General features: G+C 29.2%; 1 protein-coding gene across 3 annotated transcripts in view; it reads left to right on the top strand.

The window, feature by feature from the left end:
- LOC113548253 (BAI1-associated protein 3) overlaps positions 1–17,997 on the top strand; it is a 149,823-nt gene extending 131,826 nt beyond the window's left edge. For 2 of the 3 annotated variants that reach the window (XM_026949039.1, XM_026949037.1), the window contains 19 exons: positions 7,118–7,285; positions 7,383–7,427; positions 7,667–7,823; positions 7,918–8,136; positions 8,240–8,443; positions 8,780–8,904; positions 9,032–9,277; positions 9,353–9,404; positions 9,510–9,551; positions 9,935–10,083; positions 10,192–10,408; positions 10,508–10,582; positions 10,667–10,768; positions 11,300–11,512; positions 12,689–13,013; positions 13,695–13,904; positions 14,723–14,846; positions 15,335–15,537; positions 17,038–17,997. In XM_026949039.1, coding sequence (XP_026804840.1) covers positions 7,118–7,285; positions 7,383–7,427; positions 7,667–7,823; positions 7,918–8,136; positions 8,240–8,443; positions 8,780–8,904; positions 9,032–9,277; positions 9,353–9,404; positions 9,510–9,551; positions 9,935–10,083; positions 10,192–10,408; positions 10,508–10,582; positions 10,667–10,768; positions 11,300–11,512; positions 12,689–13,013; positions 13,695–13,904; positions 14,723–14,846; positions 15,335–15,537; positions 17,038–17,132 — 2,971 coding nt within the window. In that variant the 3' untranslated portion in view covers positions 17,133–17,997. The remainder of the gene's footprint in view (positions 1–7,117; positions 7,286–7,382; positions 7,428–7,666; positions 7,824–7,917; positions 8,137–8,239; positions 8,444–8,779; positions 8,905–9,031; positions 9,278–9,352; positions 9,405–9,509; positions 9,552–9,934; positions 10,084–10,191; positions 10,409–10,507; positions 10,583–10,666; positions 10,769–11,299; positions 11,513–12,688; positions 13,014–13,694; positions 13,905–14,722; positions 14,847–15,334; positions 15,538–17,037) is intronic. The other variant, XM_026949038.1, reaches the window with a different exon arrangement.
- Positions 17,998–19,016: the final 1,019 nt, after the last annotated feature.

Below are 19,016 nucleotides of genomic sequence, written 5' to 3'. Positions count from 1 at the left end.
GTTTAATACACTTTAGTATGACTCTGCATATTTCGTAATTTATTTTTCCACTATTATTATGTTGTTATAATTTATAGCAGGGCCTTGCAACCGAATTAACTAGAACCCATAACACCCCAGAAAACCCTTAAAAAATCCAACACCCAAAACCCATATAGCACAAATGATTTTAATTTAAAATATTATAAGTATATAACCGAAACCCAAACAAATCACACTGATTAACCCGAATATTTATATTTTACAAATTTAATGTGATAATATGTAATTTTCTGGGTATTTTTACGGCTAGTTGGATTTTTTGTTTAGTAACAATTATTGACAAGAATAATTTTACAATCAGTTGGTATTAATTATTAAATATTTATCGTTTTCAACTTAATATTGTTTTAATATTTATCCATTAAACTTAGTTTCATATCAATTTATTATATGAATATTATAATACCTCAACAATATTTTATGAAATTAAATAATATTGTAACTTATACCTTATAAAACCCTATTATATAAAAAATATACGTTTTTCCTTATTAACGCCCGTATAAACCCATATTAACTTGAGAATTAATGGTTATGAGCGCCCAAGCGTTTATTCAAATATTTTACTGAACATCCTAAATACATACAACATCAGAGACCCGGAAGTCAAATGTTTTATTTCGGCACAAAAATCTGATTCAGTAATTATATTAATTCATGATTTTCACACATCGAGCATCGAGTATTAATAAATTTATTAGAATATTCACTGGTCACACTAGACTGTTATCAATTGAATTGAATTTTTCTTTGACTTATTTCAATAATACTATGTATAATACTCGCTCAGAAATTTATTCGATTTTTTACGACTTGTAATCATCGTATTGAACACACGAACTATCTGTAGAAGATATTATAGAAACATAGCTTTGTTGTATATAATATATACAACTCTATCAACAATATGAAAACAACATGAATAAGACTCCGGTTATAAATCAATACTTTTCTGTCGTTATCACTAATCATACGCTATCAATTATAATAGGGTAGACATATTACACAGCAAAACTATAATTATCATTACAATTGAAATTTATGTGGGTTTTGATTACTTTATAGTATCAAATACATGTAGTATTATAGTTTGTAATATGTTATGATATATACTGTTTAGGCATAATAATATAATACAATTCTCTACTCCAGGTTTATATATAAAGTATTCCTGTCCTGTCATTCTGTTTGGATTGATAAATTACAAATTGACTAATTATTAAACAGTCAAGAGCATTATACAGGATTCTACTAGTTTTTTAATAATATACATCTTGAAATTATACGTTTTCACGTATACGTCATAATCGGTTATGATGTACAAATGTATTATAGCCTACGTGAACTCATCAATATTCATTTAATGTTCGTGAACTTTAAACCGTATAAATATTATAATGTTATGATAATATTTGTACTTATTGTACTGAACAGTTTGAACAATATATTGAAACATTAACGACAAAGTCCAGTAAGTAGGTAGGTATTATGTTTTAAGTTTGTAACAATAAATTTAAAATTGTTGTCAATACTATATTATAATAATACCTAAGTATAGCCAACGTATTGGCCACCGTAGTAATAACAAATTTACGGGATAGGTTGAGTAAAACAGAATATATTTTACGTTTAAAGTTAAAAGTTTTTGTATAATGTAATTACTTGGCAGTAATTTCAAATTACACATTATTTAACCAAATCCATTAACTTATAAACCTATATAAACACAATATTTTCCATAAAATTTAAACGTTAAATTTTAAGTCGTAATGGCATTATTAAGTCATGTTTTATAGACCTTGTTTATAAACGTTTTAATTATTAATATTGAGTAGCATTAACATGATTAATGATGTTTCTCAACTTAGTGAGTTAGTTTTTTCTTTTAGTCGATGAGCTTAAAATTATTTTTAAAACAAAAATAGTATATTGTATACAAAATACAATATAAAAACATTTTTAAGTTTTGTTTTCTGCCATTTATGTGAAATAATTGTTCACAATACTCTCATGTATCTTTCTTATATAAGGATTGTTCCGTATAACACACGATTATTTTATGTTTTTTCTTAATTTCCAAGCGTGTAAAAAATGTAACAAAGTGGTTCGCCCAGTTTATAGAAACAATAAGTAGAGTACCTACCAAAATCAACCGTAACACTAATGAATAAAATGGTTTGCTGTTAAATTTATGTATGGAGAAACGACTTCCGTGAGCTAATTGCTATTTTTGTTTCCTAATTGAAAATGTTTCTTTTTAAAACATGGTCATCTCTGAAAATATTGCTTTTTCTTTCATAACAAGAAAAACTATAAAACTTTCATAAAAAGGACTTTATCAAATTATATTGTTTTATCTACAAATTATGTGTTTTTTTATAAATAGTTATATCTGTATAATATTGTTATTACACGCAATAAATATTAAAATTTAGTGTTTAACGGTTTCTAAAATTTATTGATAAAATTATTTTTAACCATAAAATTTTAATCTTTAGATCACTATGAGAGAAGTAAACTGAATTCAAAATTTAATTTGTTGATAGATTTTTTTTATTTAAAATGTATCACATAAACAATAAAATATTTTTAATGTATACTGCTAACTTAAAAATTAAATTATAAGTTTTTATTTGTCTAAAACTTTTAATGGTTAATTTAAAGATTTTTGATAATTCAATACTATAACATTCAAATTTTTGTTTATATTGGTCATGCTAAAACTCAACATTTTACGTGTATATTATACAATTATTATATGAACTAAGAAGTCAATTCAACAGATTATTATTATTATTATTATGTAGAATGAAGTAAATTGCATAATATTTTATTATGCTATTGTAACCTATTTGCCTATACGTGACGCCGTCTAACGTTTTTTCCTTGATAGTATTAATTGGTATAATTAATAATAACTCCAAGATACAATATAAACTGTAGCAATTACACAACTGTTGATTGAATTAATCACAAGATAAATAAAGTAATCAAATATTATTATCAAAAAATAATTTTTTTTAAACGTTATTTAAAAAATAAATAAAATACGAAATTCCGTAAAAAATAAATTTAATAATAACTATAAATATATACTTTGTTTTATAAATTATTTAAAACCCTTGGTAAACAATCATTTAAATTTATACGAAGTAAACATCATCAGTTGTTATTCTTTACTATATTTAAAATTGCCTTGTTACCTTTCAATACAATTTAATTTTGATAGAACTGTCAGATTTGCATTTGTCGAGATTATAAATAATTTAACCATAGTAAATAGTAATTAAAATTTAATTTTCAATTTATGATATTTTAATCGAATTTATGCAATGATTAATTTCAAAATAAATTAACCTTATTAATAATAATAACAGACCAAAGTACGTTATTAATATTTAACTGAAAATAATATATGTATAATAATATTGGTATTGGAACAAAATTAAAAACATACCCTAAAACTATAGGAGATAGATAATATTGCAGTGTCTTCGTGATTTAAAATATTAATGTATGTACTGATGTTTCATAATATTTTATGTACGTTACATTCATTATTTATAAGTAAAAGAATCAAGTACATTTATTTTAGAAAACGTGTAAAAAGAAATGGAAATTAAATCGAAGTTCTTTAAAAAAAAAACATTAAACTAAGTAATACATTTCGTAAGAAAGTATACAACTATACTGCATAGCAACTTCGACGAATATACAGTCTACAAATTTACACCGTCAAACGTACATAATATATATTATTCATGACGTATACGTTTAACCGATGAAATGTGCGATACGAATATGTAAATAATTTATAATTGTATTTTTTATAGCATTACTATTATCATATAGTAATAGTGTACACTGTACATGTTATATTATATTATCATAATATACAATAATAATTATTGATGTCGATTTTTTTGACGGAATCGAGACGCGTTTCGAAGTTGTATAAAATATAATATATTTACGTAAATAATATTTTTCAGCGCACGGCGTATTTAAAAATATATTCACACAATACAATAAGATATGTATGTACACGTGACGGCGAAAGTATTTCTGTCGTCGCACGATTTTCTGATTAGAAAACGACACTCTATTCGGAGTTCAAATTCCATAAGACACGCGTTACGATATTATTACTGTGTCTAAGTTATTCATTTTATTTATTTTTTTGTTTTAATATATTGTAAGTACACGCAATTTTATATTCGGCTGTGTCGTGACGGTTGATGGGCTCCATAACACACGCGTACAACAATATATTATATACCGTGCATAATAATTTAATGTAATATTGTAATATATATTACAGGCTGCGTAACGTGCATGCATTTGTATAGTGATATTTTATACTCACGGTTCAAAAACAATGCTATATTGCCTTATTGGTACACTGCACTAACGCGCACTTATAGTTGTATTATTCGATTTATTCGGACGTGACTGAGGATTATGTCATAATGGTTAATCCCGTAAATGTACATATTGAAATATCTTGTGTATATATATATATGCCGCTACGGTACTATAGTTCGAATGGCCACGCCAAACTTCGTTGACTTTATCACCTACAGTAATAATATAATGTAATGTATAATTATTTAGGTGTGAATCAATACAGTTGAAGTACCAATAGAAAAACATCTCTTCGTTACCCAATGCATTCTGAGAATCAAATGCCAGTGTTATCACGGCATCGTTATATATTATACCACAGTAATCATATAATATATTATAGTAGTGCGATTTACGATAATTCGTCGAGGTCGGTCGACATTTACTACCTGTATGCGATTTCTTTATTATCTTTAAATTTACGGGCTGAACGTTTGTCCGTGTTAGTAGTATGTACGAATTTTTGATGGTTTTATTACAAATCACATTATTATACACTATATTATTTGCATTGGCGTTCTCAGCATTTTTGAAAGAGGAGATGCTATGACTTTTAACTATTCAAACCATACCCTGTTTAATAGTAAAGAAATGATCAATCAATTAAACTTTATGAAATATTAAAAACAAAACGGCAATAAATATTGAAAACACGAACTTCTATTTCAGCAATAAATTATACAGTATTTTTCGTGTGTTGATTAAAAATCAATAGACAAAAACAAGCCAATGGGAATAGTGGCATATTGCCCTCATCATTCCGTGAGTACCTACGGTCCCTGGAGTGTAGATCAACTACTGTTCAAAGATATTTTAGGTGAGAAAAAAAGTTTTATGAGATCAAAAATAAAAAAGGCACATACGTAGTAGCAATTTTGACGATCGAGTTTAAACAACATTTAACAATAATAATAATAGTATAATATATTATAATATATGAAATTATATAAATTTACAGTTGTGTTTCAAATGTCATCGATTAGGATTTTAATTTTTAATGTGATTCCTTGCTGTTTTAACAAAATGGGAAATACATAATTTTATTTAAGCTTTCGCTCGCAAATCGTTATACTATTGAACTGTATTGTATTGTTTTTGAATTCGAGACTGTCAATTGTAGATAATTCTTTTTTCAGAGCTATATTCATTTATATATATACTTGAAATTTATTACGTTTTAAAATAACTGCGACGTCGTCCCGGTTGTATATATATATATATATATATATATATATATATACATTACGTCATTTCGATTGACGAAATCAAAATATGGCCTTTTTTGTCATATTTACCAAGGGAAACGGTTTTTAGCACAATCTGAATGATGGCACTTTCCAACATTTCGCTGCATAGTGAGCGCAAAGTTTAAACCGTCAAGTGAATACTAACCCCAACACCCACCACAATATGACGTCGCATTAAAGGTAAATGTCGGTAAACGTCAAACTATCATCCGTTCGGTCGGCGTCACATTACAGAATTCTGCGTGGGTGGTGCGTCTACCGAAATTTAATAAAATATGCCATAATAATATTATATTATAGCCGATAAGTAACGACCAAAGTCCAAAAATCATTAACGTAATTGAACCGAATTTTCACGGAATTCAGTTGTATCGTTAACAACTTGAAAATGGAAAAAGCTGACTTTATATTGTCACCGTGCTAATTGCGTGTTTTTATTGCCGTTGAAGAACACCGTACGCGGTGTGCGATATATAATAAACACGCGATTTTATTTCACACGATTTACATGAAAAATATTTTAAAACTCTGCGATTCGTTCGATGATAAACTATACAGTGTTCTACATAACAGCAACAAACTAATAATAAGTATGATAAAGACAAAACATCTCAGCACGTAAATGAATTGTTGTTTTTTTTTCTTTTTTTCGTTTCTGAGTATTGCGTGCTTACGGGGTTTTAAGGCAACATTTTAAGGCCAACGAAGTATATTTAGTTATACGGTAATATATATAATATTTTTTTTTATATATTTGATAAATATAAACACAAAAATAACCTCTCACTTCTTATTTTTGCACTGCCAATTTTTAATGTCATATAATTTTGTAAACCGTAAACAGCAAAAGTTCTTGTGTTTTCTGTACTTTTAAATTACTTAACTATTTTTCAACATCAGTGTAAAAAAATACAATTCAAATTGTTTTCTTCAAAGTATAAGAATAATAAAATTGTCTTATTTTTAAATTAACATTATTATCGAAGTGAAATTATTATAACTTTTGAATAATTGGACAAAATAGTAAAGACTTTTTAACTTTGAAATTTAAAAACTGCAAAAATGAATTGCCGTATTTGAAAAACGTTATCTAGATTGATGTACAAAAAAATAAACGTAGTGTACCAAGTACATATTTAGTTTTTAAAAATATAAATGATATGGATCCATCAATACATTAATGACACGTTAATGGCTTATAAATTATAATAATATTCTAAACCAAACTCGATAATATATTATCACAATGCATGTATTACATATTATACAGTATACACTATACAGATAGTGTAAACGCCGAACATGACCTGGTATAATTTATGGACCTTATCGGTAATGGGTTTTTTTTTGCATCGGCCAAAAACGTTAAGGAAATAATCTTTTAGGCCGATACGCATTTATTAAGTATTTTGATTGTGTTTCAGTTTTCGGTTGAGTTTCAAGAGGAAAGAAAGAGGTGGTGGTTCCGGAGGTAGTGCTTATGGTTGTCGAGAACATCGGGATAGCATATCGGCTGTTCCCGCACGGTTCATCCAAGCAACCAGCGTACGCAGAGAGACACTCAATCCAAAATGGGGTGAAAATTTCATGTTGTAAGTATCACAAGAGTCCAATCTATAATAATTAATATATGAATTATAATATTGAATATCAATGATTTATACGGTAAATTTGTTTTTTTTTTTTTAGTGACATCGATGACGTAACCAGTGATATCTTACACTTGGACATATGGTATGATAAACGTTGATATTTATTTTATAAATAACAATATAAGTAGGATTTCCTATAGGTAAAATATTGCATTTCATAATTTGTATATTTCATATTTTTATTTATATATACTCTAAAATCATATTATTATAATATATTTTATAGTATACGATGCATAGTATACATTTTACAAGAATGCTTTAAAATGATCAAATAACTAAACGATTAATATACATTTTTTGTTGACATGTGGTGTGCAGGGACCATGACGACGAGTCTTCAGTGTTAGATGCTGTCAGCAAATTGAACGAAGTGAGAGGCGTCAAGGGCTTAGGGAGGTTTTTCAAACAAATCGCTCAGAGCGCTAGATCTGGTAGCCAGGACGATTTCTTGGGATGCATAAATATACCAATTCAAGTAACACAACGCACACAAATTATTTATATATGAGCTATGTTTACGTGTGTACATATATCTAATATAATATTGTTATGAAAATTTTACCGAGCAGGACGTGCCTTCTACGGGTCTAGATAAATGGTATCAGCTAGAAGCCCGTTCGCAGCGATCTAACATCCAAGGTAATATACGGCTAAAGCTTTGGTTGTCCACACGTGAGGATCACGGCCAAGCTAGCACGCAAAATCATTTCGACAACTGGACCGACGTACGTCGTAACGAAAGACTGTTGACCATATTTGCCGATTACGAAATGTCACTGACAAAGTCCGTAAGTAAAATTTAACGTTATAGATATTCGTCGTTTTTACTATATGCAGTATTGTTCTACTGAATTTGCATTACTATTGTTATAACTATTATTATTATTGTAGAGCCTGTGGAACGGTGAACTATGTCACGAGGCGACAAGCATACTTCATCAGCACGCCGTACAGAGCGGAGTCTCCGAACTTCAATTGGCCGTGATAAGGTGGTTGGCCTTCAGCCACATACCGTCTATAGACCCACAGTTTCTCTTGAAGCAATTATCGCAATTAGAAGCTGCTTGGGGAGAACAAACATTAACTGTCGAAGAGGTAAGTGGTCGTCGGCGAGATTTTGTGTAGACGCATCCTCGTAAAAAAAGTTTGCTATACGATGTTTATAACATCAATACATATATACTTATTTAATATTTTTATTAAATTCGCGTGACTGCGTTATTTTTGTTGATATCCAATAATTTTTTTAAATATTTTTAATTCGCAAGAAAATATTGGATATTATATGAGATACAAATGAATGATACTCGTTGTAAAATAAATAGCTCGATAGTATGGACGTGAAAGTGTGGTTAATAAATCCAATATCGTTAGTTATGTATACAACGTATTATAATAACATAAAAATAACAACTGAATATTTTTTTCCAGGAGGACTGGTTAGCCGACTCTTTCAACGTTTTCTTAGACTATTCCATGCAACTGATTCGAAAATATCGCAAGCTTTTTCCGCCATACCATCATACATCGATGAACCGTTTGGAGTACATTCTCAGGTAAACAATTAATATTATAATAAAAAAAAATTATAATTAATATTAATTATTTAGCTTGGACTACTATTTTGAAAATCATTTATAGGTAATGACTAACATGAATTTCTGGTGGTGTTTTACATTACAGGTGTTTGAGCCGACTGTCACTATCAAAAGCTTACGGTAAATGTTGTCCTTTCAATAAGGATATCCGCGGTGAAATAGGCAACGCGCTCAGAGTTGGTACGAACGAGTGGTACGAAGAAAATAGAAAATTCATGGCAACTGGACAGCACGATCCAGAAACCCGACTCAAAGGATTCGTGAGACTGGTTACTTCCGTGTTGATTGATCTACAAAAAGGCGTGGAACACTACAATGTTTTATTTGAAAAGTAACACGGTTTTTCGTTAGACTGTTATAATCTGAAAATATTTTTGGTTTGTTAAAAATTGTTTTTGTTTCACAGTATAAACGGTGTGTTTTATTACGCGGCGATCTACAAACAACACGAAAAATTAGTAAGTACTTACGGAAAGTAAACGTTATTATTGAAGTTCTAATAATTCCTAATAGGCCGATCGATAATTCAGTTAGCAGTAACAAATGATATTGTGTTTTCTCAGTTGGCAAAGGGATTTTCAAATCATTTGGACATAATCATAGAGGTACAAAGTATGACACGACCCCGTAAATGAATATTAGTGTCCTCGCAGTAGTATTCTCCGTGCTGCAATTCCATTGCCAATAAAATCATTATAATGTGTTTTGCTATTAGGGGCGAAGAATATTATTATATGTTTGTTAGAAGTGTTTTAACGCTTTATCCGATATGAAAATGTTGTGCCAATCGATATAATTATAGAGAGAGTTTTTTAAAAAATTGTTCATAGATTTTAGTTTTGAAAACATATGATGCGTATAGATGTTTGTGAATTTATATATTATATGTATAGAGTGATTTTAGTTGAGAATGTTATAAATGTTTTTTTGATACTTAGTTTTATTTTGTTACTATTTTTTTTAAAACTATATGATTCTATGATTGCAGTTGTCCAATGATCTGAGCCAAGAAATAGCTCCCATTTGCAAAAAAGTAAAAGGAGCCGATTTTGGTATGGACACTCCACTGTCTCCGACAAACTCCGAAACCGGAGAATCACTGTTCGAGCTGTATTTAGCCGTTCAAGAGTTTATCAGGTGATTATAGAAATAAACTACCTACCGAGTAAATCAAATTAATGCTTGGTGTATACAATTAATTATTGTGGTATAAAACATATTGTTTGTAATCAATATCATTATCAGGTACCGCGAGCATCTCAATGCGTCCGATTACCAAGGCCTATCAGCACAATGCTATTACCATTGGTTCGAACCAGCTTTGGAAAAGTGGTTAGACCTGGCCAAATTGAAAATCGTCCAACGTGCGAAAAAAGCACTAGAGTTGAGTATGCTCTGTCAAGGTGAAATGATCGTAAAACACTCGACGTCCAGTAACGACGTGGTAACAGCGCTGTGCCACGTGAGTAAAATAGAACAACACTTACAATAATGTGTCCTTTGAGACACCACGCGGTAGGCATTTTTAACGTTTGATTTATTTTGTATCATGTTTACGCAGATGAAAGAATTCTGGAAACACCTCGCTTGGCCAGACCTGATTCAATCGTACAATTTCGTGTTGAAATTACTAGACGTAAATTTGTTTATATTATTATTATAATATAATTCACGAAAGACATAGGAAAATAAAAAAATTAAAAAACCTTTCTTTTTCCAGGCCATGTGCGAAGCGGTCTTGTTTTACGCACAACTGGTCCACCAAAGGCTAAAAGATTCTGGCTTTTACGACGACGTTTCTGCGTTCAAAACGTCCGACGAAGTACGTAAATTACATATTAAATGCACGTCTTATTAGTGTTTTAAAAATTAATTAAATTCTTGATATTAACGAGTTAAAAAATTTAATTATTTAAGTTATTTTTAACAGAGTTACATAACGAGTTATTTTTTAGATGTATCTTAAGATACATCTATAAGGTACGGATTGAAATTTTTTTCACTTATAATATATAAAATACTGAGTATTTACACATTTCAATATTTGAACTAAGCTAACTTAAGAGTTAATTAATTTTATCGACACGCCAAGTTATATTTTTTTTTTCAAATATTAACTTTATATATTTAAAGTACGTGTTTTTTTGCAAAAAAAAAAAATTACAACTATAAAATAATCAGAAATATCAAATATTATTTATAAAAATTGAAGTAGCTTTTAACTTTTAACTTAACCTACATATCAACTTAACTAAACGATTTGATATTAAGAACAAGTTAACTTGACATATTTGAATATTATCTTTGTCGATTATTATTATTCCTATCACGTTTTATATACGTTTTCGCGTAGGTGTGCGCAGCGCTTAATGATTTGGAATACGTGTGGCGGACCATCGCTACTATGCCGGACGATCTGCACTTGGAAACCGTCGTGTCCGCGGTCGAAGCAACCGGCGAAGCCACCGCAGATCAGTGTAGAGCCGACGTTACCTCTCTACTCGATCCCGTGTTCAACCAATACGATACGTATTCAATGCTAATTGTCAGCCGAATCGCAGTGAGAGTAAGTGAATATGATATGCCTAATCGATAACATCTGTAATTAGTATTGATTAATGATTTTGTGTTATTTATTTTTTTTTACCACCATATGCGCCGCATAGGGAATTACGAAATCGTAAACACGATGACTACGACTTGGTTTCCGATAAATAATTACTTATCGTATCTTAAAAATGTTCGAATTAATTTCTACACATAAAAATATATGCTATTATTAATATCCGATGACTGTTTAAACCAAAAATGAGGTCAATATTTCCACCTATTTCCGAACCAGCAACGCATAACTGTAGATCGTTTGATGGAAAACTTGATTCAGAATTGTATTCTGTACTTTTTATTAATTAAAAAACAAATCTAATGAAAAACCTATCCAAAAGTTTAAACAAAGAAATACACTTGAAATTTATAAAAACAGCTGACATGTAAAACTAAGTTGGTTAACAAAAAATAAAAAATTAAATGAGTGCCAAATTTCAAGATTACAGTTTTTAAGATCTCAGATCTGTATTTTTGTAAATGCGTACCAAACATATTAAATATTTTGATTTTATTGCTATTTGTTTTATATTTTATTTTAATTTAATATATAAAGGTAAATGATAATAAAAAAAAAAGAAAATTATTCACTATTCATATTTATAAACCGATAAGAGACAATGAGTAACTTACTTAGTATAAAATAAACAAACTTAAAAGCGAAAGATCCTAATTCCTAATTTATAATAGCCGCCAATCTTCTTATTATAAACATATTTTTATTATTATTATTATTATAATTATTGGTATTAATATTTAAATAAACATATAAAGCTTATTACTTGTACTTGTATATAGGTTGACTTTCAGCATAAACATGTTAACGTTATTTAGTAATTCTAAACATTCCCAAGTATGTGTAAAATGGTAATAAAACTGTTTTCGGTCGATTATAAAATTATTTTTTAACAATAATTTAATAATTTAATTAGTTGTGTTATCAAAATGAATCGAAATCGAATGTATATGTATACTTATAGACTACCCGGGAGCCAATTCGGTAAAAAGAAATCAACTCGTAGGCGCTTCCAAAAGTTGGAAACGGATACCCGTTCTAAACGCGATTATACAACTTTTCGATCTTCTTTATATCTTACATGACCGAATTTATACTGACAACTTTTATCACATTCTGTAGATGCAAGCGCCTTTGAAGAAATGTATTTTCCACTTGGCGTGGTCACCTGACACCCTGCCAACAACCGATGCCATCGTCCCACTTCAGGAGTACCTGGATAGTCATCTTATCTCGCTCAACATGAACCTCATACCGAAAAACTTCCACAAAGTGTTGAATGGCGTGTGGGAAGTGACTGTCTACGAACTGGGCCACCAGATGGACGGCGGAAGTGGTGACACGAAAATGTCCGGTTTCTACGAACGACTGTACGAAGCCTTGGAACTGCTCGTGGAGTTCTTTCACGCCGAGGGCAATGGGCTTCAGCCGGAAATTTTGACTGGAAGTAAGTGATGATCGCTGTCAAAAGACGTCACGTCTTTATCTCTATAATAATATTATTTTAGTATAATCTCATCATCCCTGATAGACGTTTTATCATCAACCATATTCCTGTAACAACTTCGTAATAATATTATAATTCTTTACGTAGCATTAGTTATTTATTATTATTACTTACTTTTTTCATATATGACGTGATCACATATTATTATTAAAGGTTTTGTCAAATATCTTGTCGTTGTGACAGTCGTCACAAGATTTACTGACGACCTCCTAATCAAAAGGATACTATATAATTATAATGATGTATAATACAATATATATTGCATTTGTTTTTATTTATATTTATAGTTAAAAGTTATAAAATATTGTTGATTATTTAGTTTATAACATTATAATAATACGTGTTTTAAGTATTATTATTATGTAAGTATTTAGAGCATGGTGATTTTTCTCGAATATTATCAATAAGGTTTGTTAAATTTTGTGTTTAAAACATACTAATAATATTAACTTAATAAATAATATAAACACTAATAATTCATATTTTACTATAACAGTTTAAAATAGAAAACCAATATAATAAAGCAGTATATATTAGATAAAGGTACACAAAAATCATGTGACGGTAAAATTGTATTATAATGAAACGAATAACTTAAAGCGCACTGAACGTTTTTAACAGACGTCTACAGGGCAGTGAAGCAGAGGCTAAAGCTACACAAAACCGACACGGATACGTTGATCGAACTATACTACGAAGACCGGTTGATGGAACAGCAGCGAGTGAAGGAAGCAAACTACGGCGTGCTGTCAGTGCGAGCGTACTACCATCACGATTCTCTGTGTGTAGAGGTGTTGAAGGCCCGTGACGTCATACCACTAGACCCGAACGGTAATCGTCTTTATCGCCAATTCCAGTTTAAGACATTTTTTTTTAGCATACCACATACACTAACCTCGAATTTATATTTAATTATGAAACTTAGAGTATTAATTCAAATTTTGTTATCATTTTTTATTTATTATATTAACACCGTGTTTTCAAACACTTACATTTTTGATATTATTTAAAAACCATTTTGTTGAACAAACTTCACAAATCCATTTCCCTATGAATATTTTCCAATGGTTTATTTTTTAAATCAAAATTCGAACACTTGTAGGTGATCAACTATTCCCCTTTTGTACTAAAATATTATGGTCTCTGAGTACGGTGTGATTTATTTAATATAAGTAGTCCCACAGTATTTCAAAAAACATTATTTGATTTTTAATTTTATACATTATATACCTAATAAAAATCATTACTAAACCACCTTTTTCGGAAAAAAATATTTTTATATCTTTTATCACCATCATTTTTTTTAAGTTTTTACTCTTTTTGAATAAAAACATACAATTTTAATTTTATATTCCGAGTATAATGATCTATAAAAATCACATTTCTGACAATTAGCTTATTAACTATCATTAATAAAAGTTTCAATGAGCGGAGTGGTCGACTAGCATTGAGCCGGATACCACTGTATCACACCAATCTGTTCATCTAAATTTCAAATAATAATATTAATTAATATGTATGTAGTTTTACTTTTTAAAAATTTGATTTTTATTTATTGAAGTACTCAAATACTATTCTGCGTAGTATAACGGTTCACGCATATACTTTACACGAAACTAATATCCTCCTTATCGATTTGTTGATAACAGGTTTCAGCGACCCGTTTGTCATCGTCGAGCTTTTACCCAAGTCCATGTTCCCGTACAGCGCGGAACAGTACACCGATGTGAAGAAGAAAACACTGAATCCATTGTTTGACGAGTGTTTCGAATTGTGAGTGAACCATGTGGTGACGCGTGCCTAATATTATAACTTAACGGGGAGAGTAAAAACGAATCAGGAGGAGTACTCGGTTAATTAATTTTTTTTTAGACCTATAATCGAATCCGGCAATTTGATAAATGGATATAATTTTAAATATTTTTAAAGCGTTTTTCATTAAAATATCTTCTCGTTCACCTAAGTCGATATTAATTTACAGTAGTCGTCACTTATTACGAACCTCATACATTTTAAAACCCAAAACTTGAAGTAATGAGACGCATTTTTTTGTCTCTAACTCTTAAAAAGTGGAAGAGAGTATGAATGAAATTAAAGTACACAGTGTTCCGGTACTATGATAATATATTTTAGCGATTGCATGAAAATAATATTATGTAGTAAAATAATATTATATATATTATATTATGAACGCCGAACACGTACCTATCTTGGATATCTTAGCACAACTATTAACAGCGATGATTTTCGTGGTTTTTCAGTGCCGTGTCGATGGATCAGTGCCGTCACGAGTCCGCTATGATCCTGTTCACTGTCATGGACCACGACGTGATAACGTCCAACGATTTCGCCGGGGAGTCATTTCTGTCGCTCAACTCCATACCGGGCGTTCTTGCCCCGCTACCACACGATATCAACGCGATCGACAGAGTTGATCTGATACTCATGCACCAACAGAACAAAGGTAAAAAAACCAAGAAAAAACCATAATACAGACACAATTGACATGTATTTTACATAACATGCTATAAAATAATTCATTATTTTTCACAGTGATTTTTTTTTTTTTTTTTTAATTAAAAATAGATTTGTTAAATAGATATGTTTTCATAGTAAAGAAAACAAATCGCTTATTAGAAACAATCGTTTAATTGACATATATTTTCATCTTCGTCCAAAATCGCTTCTAATAAGAAGCTTTTACTGTAGTTATAATTCGCCAAAGTGGTTGATGACAGGCCTGATGTGAGCATATTTCTGACGTTCGAAATAAGTGGGGACACTTTAAAAAAATATCCTTTATATGGGACATCTAGTTACACTAATGATACCTGAACATAACTCATTATTCCTAGATTCTACTAATTTTCGCAGTTGACTGTTTGAAATATGCGCGAAAAATCGACCTAACAAATGCAGATTTTGTTCACTCCTGTGGTATTAAATCGTGTAAATCACGCACTACAGTCCATGGTGCTGTGACATATTCAAACCCAGTGGATTTTCCACCGTCGATTTTTTTTTATTTAATTGGGCACTAGAGCGCTAACTTGTAAATAATTAAAAAATTAAAAACCGAAATTGTTAATTCCTATTGAGTGCCCCCATCACAGAGAATAGAGTTATACTTTTTTTGAATTAAAAACGAAATTATATACTACACTACTTTGATCAGTGATTCGTATACGCTGTCAACCAAACAGTCTTAAATTATAATATTTTTAGAGCTCAAACACTTTAATGTTCATGTTATTACATATTAATATTTTTATATAATAAAAACGATAAAAAAACTCAACTTTAATATTTGGCTTTAAATAAAAATATCCTATAAATACTTAGTATATTTTATGTTAAAAAAATAAAACATTTTGGAACTTTTTCATAACATTAGAATAATATGCAAAATGCTAAATGTAGTAATTTTCCTAATATATACATGTATAAAGGGTAATACACTAAGCATCCTTATCCCTTTTTTCTTTAATAATATAGTTATTCAAAATTGAATTGTTAACATTTTTGAAAACTGAATAAGATTTAGATACATTAAAATTAAAATATATTTACATATTCTATAGCTTCTGAAAAATTTTAAGTAAAAATGGTATTTCTAATTTAAAAACCAGAAGCTTATAACGTCGCAGGACACTTCTTAAATTATACCAAACATCACAATCAAGTATAAGGTATTTATAGATTTATTTATTTATATACTAGGTATATTTTAAAATGCCAAAAACAAGTTTTTCAATAATTGCATATTAATAAAGAAAAACGAAGTATCATGTCTGGTAAATTATTTTGCATGACACGACTCTGCGTCCAATTCAAAAGATAATTTTATATTATTTTATACACCTAAGGCAATACACTTTATGGAACTATGAGTATACAAATTAACAATATTGTCTAGTAAAATTGTCTGATTTTTGTATTTTTATATATTTTTCCCACAATTTAGGTCATCCGATACTTCACACCTTGGACGCCAGGCACGAAGATAAGGTGGCACAGGACTTTGTGAAAAAGCAGAGGGTCCGAACCACTAACTCATGAGGCCCGCAGTGTATTACCGTGACGGCGCTTACAGGGTGTTATTGCGTCTCAGGCCCCGACGAATCGCCCGGGCCTTAATCGTCATCGTCATCATCGACGCGCGCCACGTCTTCTGTTGCACTGTTATCGAAATCCGACGAAAACATAACACTATTTTTTAAACATTATAAATTAATATATAATTACTTACGACTAGTACCTACAACGAATGTGACGGTAAAAAAAATGTTCTAAAAAAAAAAAAAAATTTCACGAATTTATTGTAAATTTCGTTCGCGAGCCTCATCATGATAATATCATAATATTGTACATTACGATTTTATTGTTGTATAAAAATAATAGTGTGCGGTTAAAACTAAGTGACAATATTATAATCTACACACGGGTTTCGACGTCAAACCCGAATCCTTCACTTGCAGTCGCTGATCTTCGAACATTTATTTGTTTACCTACTAAACTATATAACTATTATAATATACAGCCGCAGTTTAGAATCTCCAAAACTCGGGATTTCTTTAACTTTCGGGAAAAACACTTAGGAATCTCAAATAATATATTTTCAAATCGAGACAAAAAATAGATGGTTCTATACGTAACGTATGCTATAATAATAATCATACGATTGTACCTATTGATTAATTCAAACGTCGAACACGATCCGAATAATCCACATACATTATATAATAAATAGTATCAATATTATTATATTTTAGTTTACACGTTTAACTTTTTAACTAGAATTAAAAGACAATCTATAATGGTTTTTTATCGTGTCTTGTACACGATGATTACAAGACCATCATAATATTATTTTGAATATACTATTATAATAAACTTATGTAATAATTAACTATCTATCGGCTATACTTGCAAAAATAGTTATGTTAAATTTGTTTTTTCTTATTATTATTATTATTATTATTATATTACAAACTATATAATACGCGTATATTTTGATTTCCATATAATATAATTTTATCAATATATTTAATAATAATAATGATATATAACTACAGTATCGTTATTATTATAACTGTTAATATTATTTATATACAAAAATACAATACTACTGTAAGTTGTATTTTGATAATTATAAAACATGCTGTAAATGTTTACTAACTTAAAATATATGACGACCAATTTTAATATTATAACTATTTCGCAGCTAAAATATAAAAATGTAATGTTATTTATTATATACATAATAATATGATATAACATAATAATTTAATTACCAACAAATACTGACCCGTTCGCTCTAATTATTATTTAATTATATTAATATATTTATTTCGATGTAAAAATCTTTTCGTAAATTCTACAAAATCAAGTAAAATAATTTAAGGTTTTGGGTTAAAAGTGGTACGTTGATTTTTCAACACACGCCTAATATTATATATGTTTATATATTACATGATTATAATATATGATTTAACAATAAATTACGATATTAGATCTACACGATTTTATTTATTCGTTCTGATGAATGTCTAAACAAAAAAATTGTTTTGATAACGTTTCGTACGTCTTATTAGTTTCTGGTTGCACGAACCATTGATTAATTTATTAATAGTTCAATAAAATTTAATGGTTCGATCATGGGCCACTAAATCGTTTTCAAAGGACCATTAACTCATTATTGATTCATTAAGCGAATAATTATTCACATAACAGGTGAGTAAGTAACAGGTATATTATTCAAACGTCTAGATCGTCCAACGTAAGAATATTTTTAAGTAAATCTATTTGGAATAATAATTATAATATGAATTCATCGAGTTAATGTATACAAATTATAACAAAAATAGAATTACTAATAAGTGTAATTAACTACTATAATTTTATTTAGTACATATATTATTATAATAGATATTTTTATTTTTT

Source organism: Rhopalosiphum maidis, chromosome 4 (assembly GCF_003676215.2).
Source record: "Rhopalosiphum maidis isolate BTI-1 chromosome 4, ASM367621v3, whole genome shotgun sequence".
In the NCBI taxonomy this organism is placed as follows: domain Eukaryota; kingdom Metazoa; phylum Arthropoda; class Insecta; order Hemiptera; family Aphididae; genus Rhopalosiphum; species Rhopalosiphum maidis.
Note: the sequence above shows the minus strand (reverse complement) of the source record. Positions and strands in the feature narration are given on the sequence as shown.